Source organism: Anopheles funestus, chromosome 2RL (genome assembly GCF_943734845.2).
Source record: "Anopheles funestus chromosome 2RL, idAnoFuneDA-416_04, whole genome shotgun sequence".
Classification (NCBI taxonomy): Eukaryota; Metazoa; Arthropoda; class Insecta; order Diptera; family Culicidae; genus Anopheles; species Anopheles funestus.
The window spans coordinates 17,249,318-17,263,823 of NC_064598.1; the positions used below are offsets into that span (position 1 = coordinate 17,249,318).

The 14,506-nt window shown below is 44.5% G+C and overlaps 1 protein-coding gene across 4 annotated transcripts in view; it reads right to left on the reverse strand.

The window, feature by feature from the left end:
• LOC125762247 (box A-binding factor) overlaps positions 1 to 14,506 on the reverse strand; it is an 80,080-nt gene that overhangs the window by 50,433 nt on the left and 15,141 nt on the right. For all 4 annotated transcript variants that reach the window (XM_049424128.1, XM_049424121.1, XM_049424122.1 and 1 more), the window contains one exon: positions 12,404 to 12,786. In XM_049424128.1, coding sequence (XP_049280085.1) covers positions 12,404 to 12,551 — 148 coding nt within the window. In that variant the 5' untranslated portion in view covers positions 12,552 to 12,786. The remainder of the gene's footprint in view (positions 1 to 12,403; positions 12,787 to 14,506) is intronic.

Genomic DNA, 14,506 nt, shown 5'->3' on the forward strand with positions numbered 1-14,506 from the left:
CTATCATGCCATAGACACGGATATTTAAACAACGCCACACAATGTTATCAGCAATCAGCACCCTAGTACCCTAAGTACCAAACAAGGGGGTACCCCTGTGTACCTTCCGAATAAAATATCGCATGATTAATGTGCGAGTTTACGAGCGATGTAGTACACTGCTGGCGGCAAAAACGCACTATTGCTTCGGTTCTATTCGCACCAGCTCATGTCGTGTGCTTGCGAACGAGAGGTGAAGGTCATGATATTGGCAATGATCTGAACAGAACTGACCCGATCTTTACCGGCAAAGCGGGTGCTTTGGAATAGCTTGAAGGGGTCGATCACTAATAGTTGATCGTCCACCGTCTTATGGACATCGAAACTGAGCCGTTCTAAAGCAACCCCCCCACTAAAACAACGGAGTGATGAGGGTGCGTACGATCGTGGTCGAGTATTTAAAATGATTTCCTCGTTGGTGCGATCGCCGGATCCTGCCTTCCACCGTTCCACCTTCTTGTGGTGTATGTGGTTGTTAGAGTTCTTACCCGTCTTAGGACACCTTTTCGCATTCTAACCCTCCTCTGTCTCATGTTTTGTAGGTGAGCTTATTAATTGCGCAAAAAAACAGCACCAAAGTGGCACATTACTGTAGGCAGCTAGTTGCATCTGACCCTGACCGGAGACGCACTGGTTTTTTTTCCCTCACTTTTTTTTCTAAACACCCTACACTGTGTTCCTAACCACAACGCGGTGAGGTTGGCAAGTGTAGGAGAAGGTTTTTATTTTGCGAAAGCGCCCCAACCAATAGTTTAACCCATCGCTCGCTAATTGATGCACGATTAAATGTATCGCACGACGACAAGACGATGTTTGACGTCTTTTTTTTTTTGCTTTGCTTCGCTTACCTGTACTTGATGCCACCGCGGGCTGATGGCTGGTGGTGGGCAGTTCATTGATGACACTGTATCCAAAGTAATCCAGCTTGAATGCGTAATCCGCTGTCAATTGTCACCCAAAAACGAACGCTACCGACGACTAGGCATTCACGCACATACAGCAGCAGAACACTGTCACACTGTTATTAAAGGGCTTACTAACTTTTTTTTGTCTCGTTTTCACTACTTTTACTGTGTCCGTGTATGCGTGTGTGTGTGTGCTTTCCGATGGGCTCGATTCTGCGATTAAACAACATCCACCTAATAATGGTGTATCTTTCTTTTCTGTTCGTAAGGAGACAGCAATGGTGATCACCCTTGGACACGATTGAAGACGCACCCCCTACAGCTGTCAATATAAAACATTAAACTTTAACATACAGACCGGCCTATCTTCGTCTTACACCGTGACGATGTTTCCTTTCCGGCCAGTAAATACACCGATGCTTTGCTGGGGTGTTTTATGATCCCAACCGCACAAGCATTGCAGTTCCCCAAAAAGCTCCATGAAGAAGTGCTTAGATCTTTGTCACTTTCACACAAACACACACTCCTCTCTCTAATGTAGGAGGAACGTGGTGGAACAGTAGCAAGAAAGGAAGTAAAACCTTTTTTTAAACCACATACAGACACGGCAATCGGCACCAACACTCTCAAAACTCAAAACCGCATGCTCTATTAAATTTTGGACACATTTTAATTACTGCTTAAGCTTTCGTAAGCCTTTATACATTTTCATGGCCGGTGCACGGCTTGTGGCGTGTGTTTTTCGTCGGAAAAGCCTAACCTCTCCCCTAATACTGGCGCACCGGCCACCAGCAACCGAGTCAGTGAGAGTGAAGAAACGAGTTTTTCGTGTTTTCACAGCTGGCTAGCGCGGGTAAGTTGGAATAACGTTTTAAAAAAAAAATCGTTAAAAAGTGAAACGTATTATTGGATATGCTTTACTTCAGATAGCATAAGCTGTGTTGTATGGCATTTTCTTCAAAACAAAACAAAAATGGTTTTAAAAAAAGAGTTTGAACAGCAACCAAAAAACGCAATCTTAAATTTAAAGATATTGCTTTAAATGGTTAAACCAAACAGCTTCCAAACAGCTGATATCATCCTGGAAATCATCGCTAATTAAAGCTGCTGTAAATGAATCAAATGGTACCCACTAACAAGCTGACCAAACAAAGCGGACAAATGAGAGATTTTTTAAATGTTGATCTATGAAATTAACATACAGCACACTTTGTTCTTTTTAATTTCTTTTACACACTTTTGACACTCCAAAAAATAGCTTTAACTATCAAATGTTTGATGATTTTTCCCGTCCTCTGTTTGGTGTGTCTAAATGTAGGCATTCAAATCCATTACTATTAACACTTCACGATCATGAAATGGTTCTTGCGGTGACGAAGAACCCCGAACACGATTCATCTCCATGACACCATTTTTAAGTCGAAATTCTAAGTAACAATTGAATAAACAATCAGAAGCTTTTAGCACCTTCTTGACTCACTACCGGACGTAACTGGTTGCTTATATGTGCGCACTACACATCCGTTCTTTTGGATTAAAGTCCTTTCGCTATCTTCGTAGTAATGCACAATTTTTGGTATAATGTTTAGAACTAGTTTTTTAAATTACTAACTACACGGTAAAACAATTTTTCTTCCACGCTCGTGCAGCACAAATCATCAACTGACATCCGATCAATTGGTGCGATGAGATTCTATCCAAAAATTTCCTACCAAAAACCAAAATACGCAATTCGTCTGGCACTCGATGACGTTGCAGGATCACACCGAATTACGGTCTGAACTGCATTATGCCACCGGTAAAACATTGTCCTTCACCGAATGCTGGCGCATTTTAAGTAAAACGAAATTTCCCAACCTTTCAGTGACGTTTTTACGTTACCGGCGCTAGACGTAAGTCATGCCGCTTAATTTCGATGAAACAACAACTTTTTTTTTGACGTGGTTTGATTGGATGTCTGATCAGTGTAAGTACGTCTGCACTTCTGGTTGCTCCGGCGGTGGGGAAAATCGCATTCCATTCACTAATTGTGAAGCATTAACTTTTGGATAAATTCTTCCTGCTATGCTCTCTTCATTCTACTTTCCAACTCCATTACCGGAGTAACTTCACGGAGAAAAACCACTCCCCAACAAGAATGCCCCAAAAACCGAGTTTGTCCCGGATCCACCTTATAGCACTAAAACAGAAGTGAAATTTTGCAAAAAAAAACACTTCAATACATGTCACGTGAGATGATGGTTCGTCACCGTTCCACAGAGATGCTGTGGATAAACAGAAATGGGTAAACAAGGGACGCGCGCGCGCGTTATCACAATGCGACACTTTGTGTGCGATTGCTGTGGAACTCTTTTCCAGTAGGCAGTGTCGATCTCACCACCGGATGAGGACTATTTCTTCATTAGAATACACTAATAACTACTTTTGTTATGGGATTTTTTTTGTATTGTTGTTTAAACCGAACAAACCTCACAACTAATTGCACTGTATAAGTCGCGCACACGAGTTTCGGCGATATGTGAACTCCACTCTGGTACCACGTGCTCCAAGGAACGGTCACGAGTCTGGTGACCGTGCGGAGCGCGATCGACTACTTGCACTAAGCGCACCTTCCGACGATCTGCTGTACCGGTGAGGCAAAGCGAATGAATCTGCTAGTACAAGCGCGATTGCTTTTAGCATTAAGTTCACCGCACCCGTTCGCGTTACCGTATCTGTGCGGTCTGCGTCAACTGATAATCCCGAGCCTGTCCGAAACCGTGCGACGAGTGGCTGCCGGGACGTGTGTGTGTGTGTGTGCGTCTACTGCGTGCCTCGGCGGCTCTGTTGCGTCGGCGGTTTGTATACGGCAGTTTACACACTCTACACAGAGCCACCGTGTAGTGGCGCCGATCTCTACCGGTCGTCGGATCTTCGCTACCAATCGCTACCCGCTACCACATACTACGTACGGACTCCGTTTCGCCTTTCGCACTAGCGCATAGACAGCAAACCGATTGACTTCGCTCTTTCTATCCTTCCTTTGCTTCCGCTCTGACGCGCCTTTGCGCAACGTCGCGGGCACCCCCGTGTGCGGAAGCTTTCCGTTTGTGGCACTATCATGCGTCTGATTTGTAGCCTGTCTAAAGTGATCGTCGATCGCGTATTGCAACAGATACGATCACTAACGATTAGATGGGATGTGAAGGGGGGAAGAATCGAGGGCGGTGGGGAAAAAGGAAGGTGAGGTTTGTATGTTGCAAAAAAAACGCTTCACAGAGTGGAGGGATTAGAACGATCTTGTTGTCGGTTGTCGTCAGAACAGACAAGCGAATTCAGCACCATGCCCACCATATGCTGACGAGTGAAAATGATCATCCCTTCCACCCTTTGCTTATTCTAGCACATACACACAAACACCTAGTGTCAACGTAAATGTTATTACAAACGAATGGAGATGATACGGCTCTCCGTAGCATCCAACGTGCGAGACAACCATAAACCTGCCCCAAAACGACAGGTAGATAAATAATAAACAATAACACTTCGTCTAAATGATACACGATACAGACAGAAACAGCCACACAATCTCCTCCTCCACCTCCCGCCTCCCCTCTTCCCTGTACTTGCCCGCATAATTAGCAGATAATGAATTCTCGCCCAGATCGACGGAGTGAGGTTTGGGAAAGCAGTTGAAGAGCGCGCGGGTTGATCTACCAATGGACGTGACTGAGGAAAACAGTGTCGATCGGTGCGCTTCTCGTTCGTGATTGCCCGCCAAGTCACGCTAGCGATCGGTCACGCTTGCACTAGCGAACGTTTGGTGGCGCTACTGTACCGAAAACCACAATCGAACCGCGCAATTAGTATTGGGAATTTTAAAAACGTTGCTTTGCTTTGTACCCGATCGTATTAGATGCAATAGAACTGCACAGAGAAATGGTTTTTGTTTTCATATTGAAAACATAATATAGCACAGGTATAAATTATGCTAATATAATTGTTTGCGTGTCTGCATCCTTACGAAAAGCAACTCTTTGTGTGGAATGCGATGAAATGTAAAATGCTACAAATCTAGTGAAATTGTTTTTTTTTTGCATCAAAATATACATCATCTTATAGCACGCACAGAGAGATTTATTACATTTTAACGAGGAACAAGCTATTAAATATTTATTTTACTTAAAAAGCAAGTTTTCCAAGAATCCTCATAGCTTAATAATTGAAGTAAAACCAAATGAAAGGAAAGTATGTCAGAAGGTTAGAATGTTACATTTGGGACAAAAATGGAAAGCAACTAGACTGCTCTAGTTGCAGTATTCAAAAGACTCGAAAGACTCGACAAAAAAATTCAAAAACTCGTTTTCTGCAAAGGCACTGAAGGTAACCGGAACGATTACGATTAATCAATTTGTACAACGAAATTAACGTCGAACAATCTGATATGATTTTTTCTTCCATTCGTTCGGGGTTGTACAAAATGGTCCAGAATAGCTTGTAATGCGTATTGGAGATCGTTCGGGGAATGTTGTAGTAAATGCACTTTTGCTCAGTAGCATAGTACCAGCAATGAACGGCGAACGAAGGTTCTCACCATATTGTACATGATTTATGTACAATCCCGTCCGACAGTGGACATTTAGGGCATGATCTTCATAATTAACAAATACTGATCCCAGCCAAGAATGCAACGGACGGTAATGGTTATGTTCGCAAAAGGAGTCCTTCACCTTATTCACATTTTCACAACGTCCAGTGAGCGTTCCTGATCGTGTGGTGCACGAGCATATGCACGCGAAGGTTAGCACTCTGTTAACTGGTCGGCAACAGCAGAGTTCCAAGAAAATGGTTTGATGAAGCTATAAAATGCATTCCCGAGCGCGTAATGGAACATCCTTTCGATGGCCTCGAAGATATAGGGGAGGAATAGCACGCGTATCCAACCAGCCCGCGTTCGCATCCTGCTGGGCAGATGGGAACCGGGCAGACACTTACATCAAGGCCACGGACAACATTTTAACGATCGAGACAGAGCATGCTGTCGGCATCAGTTTCCAACTTTCCGGCATGGTGCATACCGGCGTTCCGAAAGATACAACCGACGAGGAGGAGGAGGAGAAGTACAGGAACTTCAAGGTGGCTTCCTCTTTTTTGTTTTGTTTGCATAAAAGTACGAACAACGAACATACCCAGTTGCAACACGTTCGCCCGTTGATCATCACTTGATCGTTTCTGTTTACGCTTTTATGCCCCATTCATGGGTGCGATTTGATTAATCGTGCATCATTTACTCACAAGCCGGAAGAAAGCACACTGCATTCATACCGTTTTTTTTCTGTTTGCTATCGATTGAAACGGCTGAAACTGTGTGTGCCACTGTTAATGGGTTGTTAATCGACCGAAGCTCCCACGCTTTTCCCACCCTTCGGCGGTGCCCTTTCAGCACAAGCTGGCCCACAATCCCTTTTTCTCCGCCCGGTAATGTTCGTTCCGCTGTCAAGGTTATGAAAGCTTCCGTTTGATTGATAAGCGCAGGCAACATTCAACACTCCAACCCCCTCGAATGGTAGAGGCTAAGGGCAAGAGCACAACCGATTTTACTTCCGTTCACCACAAGCACACACACACACATATAAGCTCACGAAAAAGTTCACACAATTCACAGGTGTACAGTGTTACGGATCTGTACCACAGCAGTTGTTGCTTGTTCGTGCGCCACGTTCTACGCACGCGAAACTGCAGAACGCGCGCTTCGCGTCTTCCGTTCTCTCTGGCTGCAAGTATACTGAGGTGCATGGGGCACTCACTACATGGGGATCAAAACTTCGCGTAACTTTTGACCGTACCGTTCCCGACTGGGTGATGTGGTTTCTTGCTTTCAACCCCTTCGGTATGATGCATTGGCGTACATTTTGACCTTTTCCGCTTCTAGAACATTGCCGCATCCGTTCCGGAGGGCAATACAAAACTTCCTTCCGCCCGTGATCTTAACAAGCCAGCTCCTTCCCCGGACCTGAACGATCCCATCCGTACCGTGAACCTTCGCGCGTTTTGCTGCCTGTCCACCCCCTTCCCCCCGTAGGATACGCACTACTGCAACCGAAACCGACCACTATGCGTCGCCACACACAACACACGCGAGTGTTTGGGCTGCAGAAAGGGATTTTCGGCTAAGGGGTAGTGGGAAGGGCACGTCGCTAAACCAGAAGACCGTTTACCGCGGACAAACTGACGTTTGACCTACACGGGACGGGAGCAACACACCGTACCGTGCTCGACACACCTGCGCGCGGTATACGAATGGTGTGAAAACGCGCGGCGTAGTGAACGGTGCAAACACGGTGCAGGTCTCGTGACATCTCGCTCGTTAATCGTTTAGCTTTTGTGCGAACACGGCAGGACTACGCACGGTTTTCGAACCAGACGTTAGGTGACCGAGTCAACCGAGTGATTTGATCTTGAACGAACAGCGACAGCTTCGCCGATCGAGCCGCCATTTTTGTTTTCCTCCTCTCTCGGACGGCTCTGACGAGGAGGGGGGGAGGGAGGGGGTACGGATCGGATACACCGAGGACATCCAGTTCCGTCTGTCCCGGGGCGTAGATTAACGTGTGCGTGCCCCATTCTGACAGCGGTCACAGTGTAAACGCAGATAGAGCTCGTTACCAAAGTAAACGCAGCTGAGTACGATGATGAATTTGAGAACCTTATTAGCGTACATCTGAAATGTCCCCATCGTATGCAGGGGCATGTTTACTGTTATGAATCTTAACCTTAATAATTCACCGTAGTTAAGGCGTGGTAGTACATGATTCTATAAAACTGATGTTCAAGTTGAAGTAAACAGAGCTACTAATAGATTTGTCAATAAATTATAGCAAATAAATTATAGCAAATAAATTATAGGAGTGAACTACGCGAGCAGGTGAATAAATAGTGACAGATAGTCAAGTCATTTGACATACATCAAGCTTTTAACGAGCAAAATAAAATCACAAATTACTATCATCATCGCGATCTGTGAATGTCGTACAGCGGCTGCCAGAGTGGAAAAATGGTGAAACCTTTGCCAATTAATTACCTTTCGCAAACAAGTCAAATGTCAAATTAAGCAAAACGACAGCCACAAACGAACAATGGCACTGTGTCACCAAGGTCACCTAGATGGAGTTCCAAGTTGTCGAAACTGGGCTCATAAGTGCATTGTGAGCAAATGGTACAAAAAAATGCCTACGAGCAACTTTAACCAACGCCAGCAACAATGGACATGGACATCGTGAATATCCTCCACAAACGCGCGGCAGGACACTTCATCCTTCCTTTGTGTGGTTCGAAGGAAACAAGGTTGTCAGGTTACATTTGGCTAGCCCAAAATAAAACCGAAAGTAAAGAAAGAGCTAATGTTTCGGTCGGTAAACTACAAACGAGCAAAGAGAGTTGCTGCTGGGGTTAAAAACGGGTTGTTCGGTCGTATCACCTTTTAGCAGACCAGACAGCAAACCAGCAGTACCAGTACCTGGTGACCTGACCTGGTAATTTCGATATATTTTTTTTTGTCTAGTTAACGACCTCCTTACGCAATCGCCACGCGTTGCCATTTCAACTGTAATCGAACCGAATTTCACTGTAAAAAGAAATACTAGTCTTTCCTGTTTTTTTTTTGTATTAGCGAAGCTTTCCGATTACTGAAGCGATTACAACGCTTGTTAATCATACAGACCTTGACTATCAAATTGTATCCCTTCTACGGAACGGGGTGTGTTGGTTCGTGTTGGAATAAGTCAAGCAGCCGAAAATTTTAAAAATTCCTCCAATGATTCATGTTTGCCTTTGCCCTGTCCATCGCAACCTTCAGCCATACGCGCATATATGTCTAAGCAGTACTAATATTGATACAAAAACGTAATGCTTTACGTACCCCTAGCGGCACCCATGTCGGCGTCAGACCAATATCGGTCCGTCACGCCCAACACCGTCCTATAATTGGATGTTACGCTTCATTTAATTGCTTTTTCAGTCCGCTTATGTCGCATTCGGAAGTGCACCGCACGGTCCCGGGTGTTATACAAATCTAGCTCGGGTGCTTTCGGTATGGGTACACCATCTAATGAACTTCCATTTCCTTGAACCTGCACGGAATGATGGCCAAAGTCACATACGATGGTTGACGATGGTTTATCTGACGGGGTGTCGTCGGTGCTATCTGCGATCCGGTCCAGGCTGGTCAGTTTTGTAGTCAGTGCGCTATCTACAGCATGTGCGACCCATCATGACATGTTTGCGTAGTGTCGGTGGAGAGATGAGATAAAGATGAAACCATCGTACCTAAAGAGACCCGAGAGGTGTCCATGTGCGTGCCTGCACCAGCGTACGAATCGTGCTCCGAGGGTGTTGTGGGGTGGTACTAAAACCTACATAGGTACACACACGGGGAGGCTTTTCATTGCCACACGCTTTGTTTTCCTAATAGATGAACTTACCAAGGCCATACGGTGGGATATCAAGTTCACTGTGCATTCAACTTGTTTGTACTCCCCGTACGCCCCGTTGAATTTCCCGAGGAACTCTCAAGATCGTGATGGCGTTGTTGTTTGCCGGGACAAAGTGGGAAACCCAAAATCTATCGTTTCAAAAATCTAAACGCAACATTTGTGTGACGTTAAAAGCATTGAGCCCCCAAGAAATGTTTTACATCTTGATGCATTTTGCCATTACGTGTCAATTCAAGCTCAAGCGTCCCAACGACTGTCATACAAACGAGAACGACCCTCGCACAAAAATGACCAGCTCCGGAGGTACTGACACCGGTACTGACAGTACAAAAAGCCTAGTTTTCTGTGGTGGATAAAATTGCAACCTAATATCTCCAATATCGGCTTTCCAAATGCTCGCCCGTCCAAACGGCTTAAGGAAGCAAACCACAGACAGAAAAACTGAACCAAACCAAACAAAAAAAAGAAATACCCACATTCACAAGTTTCAACCGAAATCGTATCACTTCCGCTTCACCAAAACTCGTCCACGAACGAGTATGCACCGGAGGGGCCATATATCAAAACCGGATCGACAAAAATTTTCGCAACCAAAACCGATTGCGAACTACGGAACTAATCCAAATCGTGTTCCGAAAGTGCTCTAGCACTAGTGGCGGCGCGTTTTGGAAACACAAAACCCTGAAGGCCACGTGCGGCACCTGGCCGTAACTGGGGCAGAGGTTTGGTGTGTTTGGTTTGGCTACACGTATCACGTCAAACGATGTGCAGCGCCTTGAAGGTGACGCAAAATTTATAACCTAAGCGGTGTTGGAAAGAGTGCCTGCAAGACTGCCTGCAATTTCTGGCACCGCATTCTAGACGTCGAATGCATTTCCATTCCGCAGCTTCTAGATGGCAACGGATTGCTTAATCCGCAACACGTTTACTGCGCGCTTCTGCTTCTCACAGGCGTTCCGTTGAAATGGGTCTGATTCACTGCCCTACGGCGTATGCACAAATTCACAGTTCATCTGGGTCACCAAATGGCCGGCTAGTCATTAACCTTATTTCGTTCCGCTTCGCCGACCGGCTGTCAACTGCAACAGCACTGTATTTTTTGCAGCTTTTGCACATCATCCATTCGAATACAATGCGCTTCGCTGTGGTCCACACCCGTCAACTTCGGCACTCTACCACCGAATTTAGAGTGCTTCAACGACTCTGGAGAGCACAGTTTCGGGGCAAAGTTGATGCAAAAAAAAATTGGCATCCCCGCGCAAGCTAGGACGCAAACTGTCAAACAGGCTGCTGCTGCGGGTCTTAGTTTGCACTGGAAACTCCTGCCAGAACCGGTTCAGTTGCGTAAGATAAGGCGTGTATCGATGAAACCTGCGAAGTGAAACAAAGCAACCCTACTACAGAAAGCCTACGCCCTACATAATGTGATCCTTCTTGGAGATCACTCCAGATACAGACGAGCACGTTGGGAGTTTACGAAATGAAACCGAAAGTAAGCAATTGGAATTGACAAACGCGATAGTGCGGCCAAATGGCAGGTGCCAACACCAAGTCACACAACAAAGGGAAAGCTAATTGGCTTAGGATTGCGTATTGTTGCAAGTTAATTCTTTGGAGATTGTGATCTACTCCACCCGATAGCACCTCATCCATCTTTACCGTCTGTAGTACACTCGAATCGATCGGAATTCGACCCGAATTCGATTGTGATTTTGAAATGATGTTATCTTGATCGAGAACGTACACATTGGAGCAACCTGCAATTAGTGTCTCTAGGCTGTAATAGTACCGCCATCATCGGATCTTTGCAGAACGATTACTTAAGCTCGGCTAGCCTTTTGGGCATGGTTAGGAAATATTGCATTCTATCTGTCTGTTGAGTAAAAAGAAATAGTATTTCCCACATTCCCGGCGGCAAATCGGACCTCATCCAACAGCAGTTTGCGTTCTACTAGCAAAGTTACCTAGATCAAGTGAACGTATTGCCGCACATAAACGACGTTTCTGCAACACTTTAGAAAGTGTAATGTCCATTAGGGATACTTAAAATTAGATTAAAACATCATTAAACAAATTGTGCTCATTTTAAACAGCCGAGCGTAAATTCCAACACTTTTAAAATGTACGACGATTAGAGACAAAATTAGTTTGCTAAACAGACGTCTATAACGTTTGCTGTACCACAGGTGACAACAGAAAGAATGTAACACTGCATAAATATTGATTGCGCTTCTTTAGTGCACAGCTCGTACCATACGTTTTTAACCATCGTGTGGATGGCATTTTGGGTAGTCGTGCTACAGAGTGCTGTGGCGCAGCAGTCGAGCAGCCTTAAGTTGTCTTACATAAGCCACAAAGCTGGGCACCGAGTGGCATGACCTGCATGTGCTTCAAAACACTTACAAGCATAAAATCCGACCCTCTCGGGGTACATTGAATGACATTGTGTGAGAGCAGCGCTAAAACTGGGACAAGTGCATCATAAAATATTGCGGTCTCCAAACACCACCGCACAACTGTTGTGCGGCCAATGATCGGATGATGTGGGTCGATAATAAATATTTTATTATTTTCTTGTACAGAAATTCTACTTCATCGTGCAAGTGAAGCGGTTCTACAGCGACCCCAAAACCCTTCATTACTTATTAAATACAAAATTCTCCATTTTTTTTGTATATTCAATATTCGACATGACTCAAGTCTCTCCTTCAAGATGTTAGAGAATTTTATAACAAAAAAATGTAAAATTTATTAGCTTTTAAAGCAAACTAACTGTTATGCAAATTTGTGTTAATCCGCGCACTGTTCTCAAAAGAAGTTTTTAAACTTTTTTACTGGTCGTCACTAGTCATGAACTGGTTTGGCAGTAGAACCTTCACCGACCCCTACCGGGCAGAGGTGGTTTATGTTTCAATGTGGAGAAACGTGACCGTTTCGCCGAACGATCAATACAGTCTGTGTTTTTTTTTTAACAAATGGAAAACCTACCTGCTTCATGGTGATGGTCGTGACTCTCGTGCCCGTGATGCCCATGGTGATGATCGTGGTCATCCTGCAGATGGTGCTTCAGATGATGCAGATGAGCGTAGAAATGGTGATGATGCAGAACGCAGGCGAGATCGGTACAGTTTAACATAATTTCGTATTATGTGCCGAGTGTGTCGCTCGGTCGATCTGTCCCTGCTGGGAAGGAAGATTACGCACGTCGTACCGTGTTTCGCTTGTTTTCACCGACCTTCCACAACGTTCGCTAAGCGCATTCCGCCACGGTACCTGTATACTACCTTCCAAAAATGTCACTTTAGTGGCAAGATCACTATTACCGACACTACCGGAAAGTTTCGCTAGACACCACAGTCCCGCAGTAAATTCTGAAAAGAAATAACGTTCAAAGTGCTATTAGTATTTATTTCCTTCTTTCGAGTTCTGGTAGAAACAGTTACTTCTAGCTAAGTATAGATGTTAACAGATGCTAAGACAATTAGACAGAGTGTGCGGCATCGGTAGTAGAGACAACACACTCCTTTCTTCCGTGATGTTATTCAAGGATTTCGAGAACTATCGAAAACCCACTATTCACTAGCGAGAATGAACGGCGTGCCGTACGTCAGTATGGACGAACACTTCCTGCAACACCTGTGCCATCAGTGTTCGCGCCATTCATGCAAGATTGAAGGTACTGGCCGTAGCTTCTAGCGTTGCTAACACAGAATCGTACGGATCTTACCGGTCGGTACCAAGATCGAGTGCCGCTATATTGTGCCGTGCGCTCATCTGTCCTTGGTTGGCTGAAAATGTCGAAGAGCCATTGCGAAAGATTACGCCAAGCAACGGAACCGGCAGGTGTTGAGGTTTAGTTATTTGTGTGCACCTCCCTTCCCAACCCAACGGCCGCTTTGCATAGACGATCGGTTCATAGGGCCACAGGCGAGAGCGGCAAAACTAGCGTCGCTTCTTCAATAATGGCCACACACACACACACACCCAGAACAGATGAGAAGCATTGCATCGACTCCCCATGCGGTCGATCAAGATGGGATGGATTGATCAACCGTTGTAAGTGCTAGCGGTTTGCTAAAAGCTTGCTCATGTGCTCGATGTTGCTTTGGCGATGAAGCTTAACGATAGTACAATTAATTAAAACAGCGACAAGGCTCAACGGTACTGGTCGGTAACTGCTTATTATAATACATACGGCGCTACATTTCCGACACAGATTTGTCTCGCTTTGGGAAATTTCCCTTCCGGGAATGAAGCGTTCAAGCGAAAAACCACAATAATTGACGGTTTCGCAAAACAATCTCTGGCAATGAAACATTAGACATTCAAATATCTAGTAAGAAGTAAATAAGTCACACAGCCTAGATACAATATCAGTTGCTACCTATTTGTCGGAAGAACTGTCGGAAGGGGGAGACATCCGGTTTAGTGTTCAAATCGACCTTGCTTAAAGCTGATCTTCCTTCTACCCATCTCTCAGCCTCCAGCGAGAAGCGATTTGTGGTAGATATAAACATTAATTAACCGTTGCACACGACTTGCTATCATATATTAACTAACCTGTCTACTAACTCATCAGTTGTCGGATCATATAATAAAATCGAAAGATTCAAGCAAACAAACATCAGCTGTCAGCTGCTTCATATCATTACAGTTGTTTGTTTGCATCAGAATCGCATAAATCTAATTAAGATTTCACTATCAAAAATTTATCCAAATTCCTCCTTATGCTCAACCATACGGCATACTGCCCATTTGGTGGGACCAACGTGACGTAGTATATTATGAACAAGTTCACCTTGTTGGAGAAAATCATTGAGAGACATATGATATCTCTGATTTTAACTTCCATTGATGATATCATTGCACAATATACCAAAACCTTCAAAAGGGTTCGAAAACGGTCTTAAAAATCTCAATTTAGTGTTATTTCTCTTTAGGTCTGCTGATACATCAATCCTAACCTTTAAAAAACCAGATCATCGTAAAGGATATGATATAAGTAAAATAGTTTTCTTTATCGTTACCATCGCCCTTGCTGCTATTCGAAAACATCTCAACAATTTAGTTAATGATGAAATAATTAAAAAT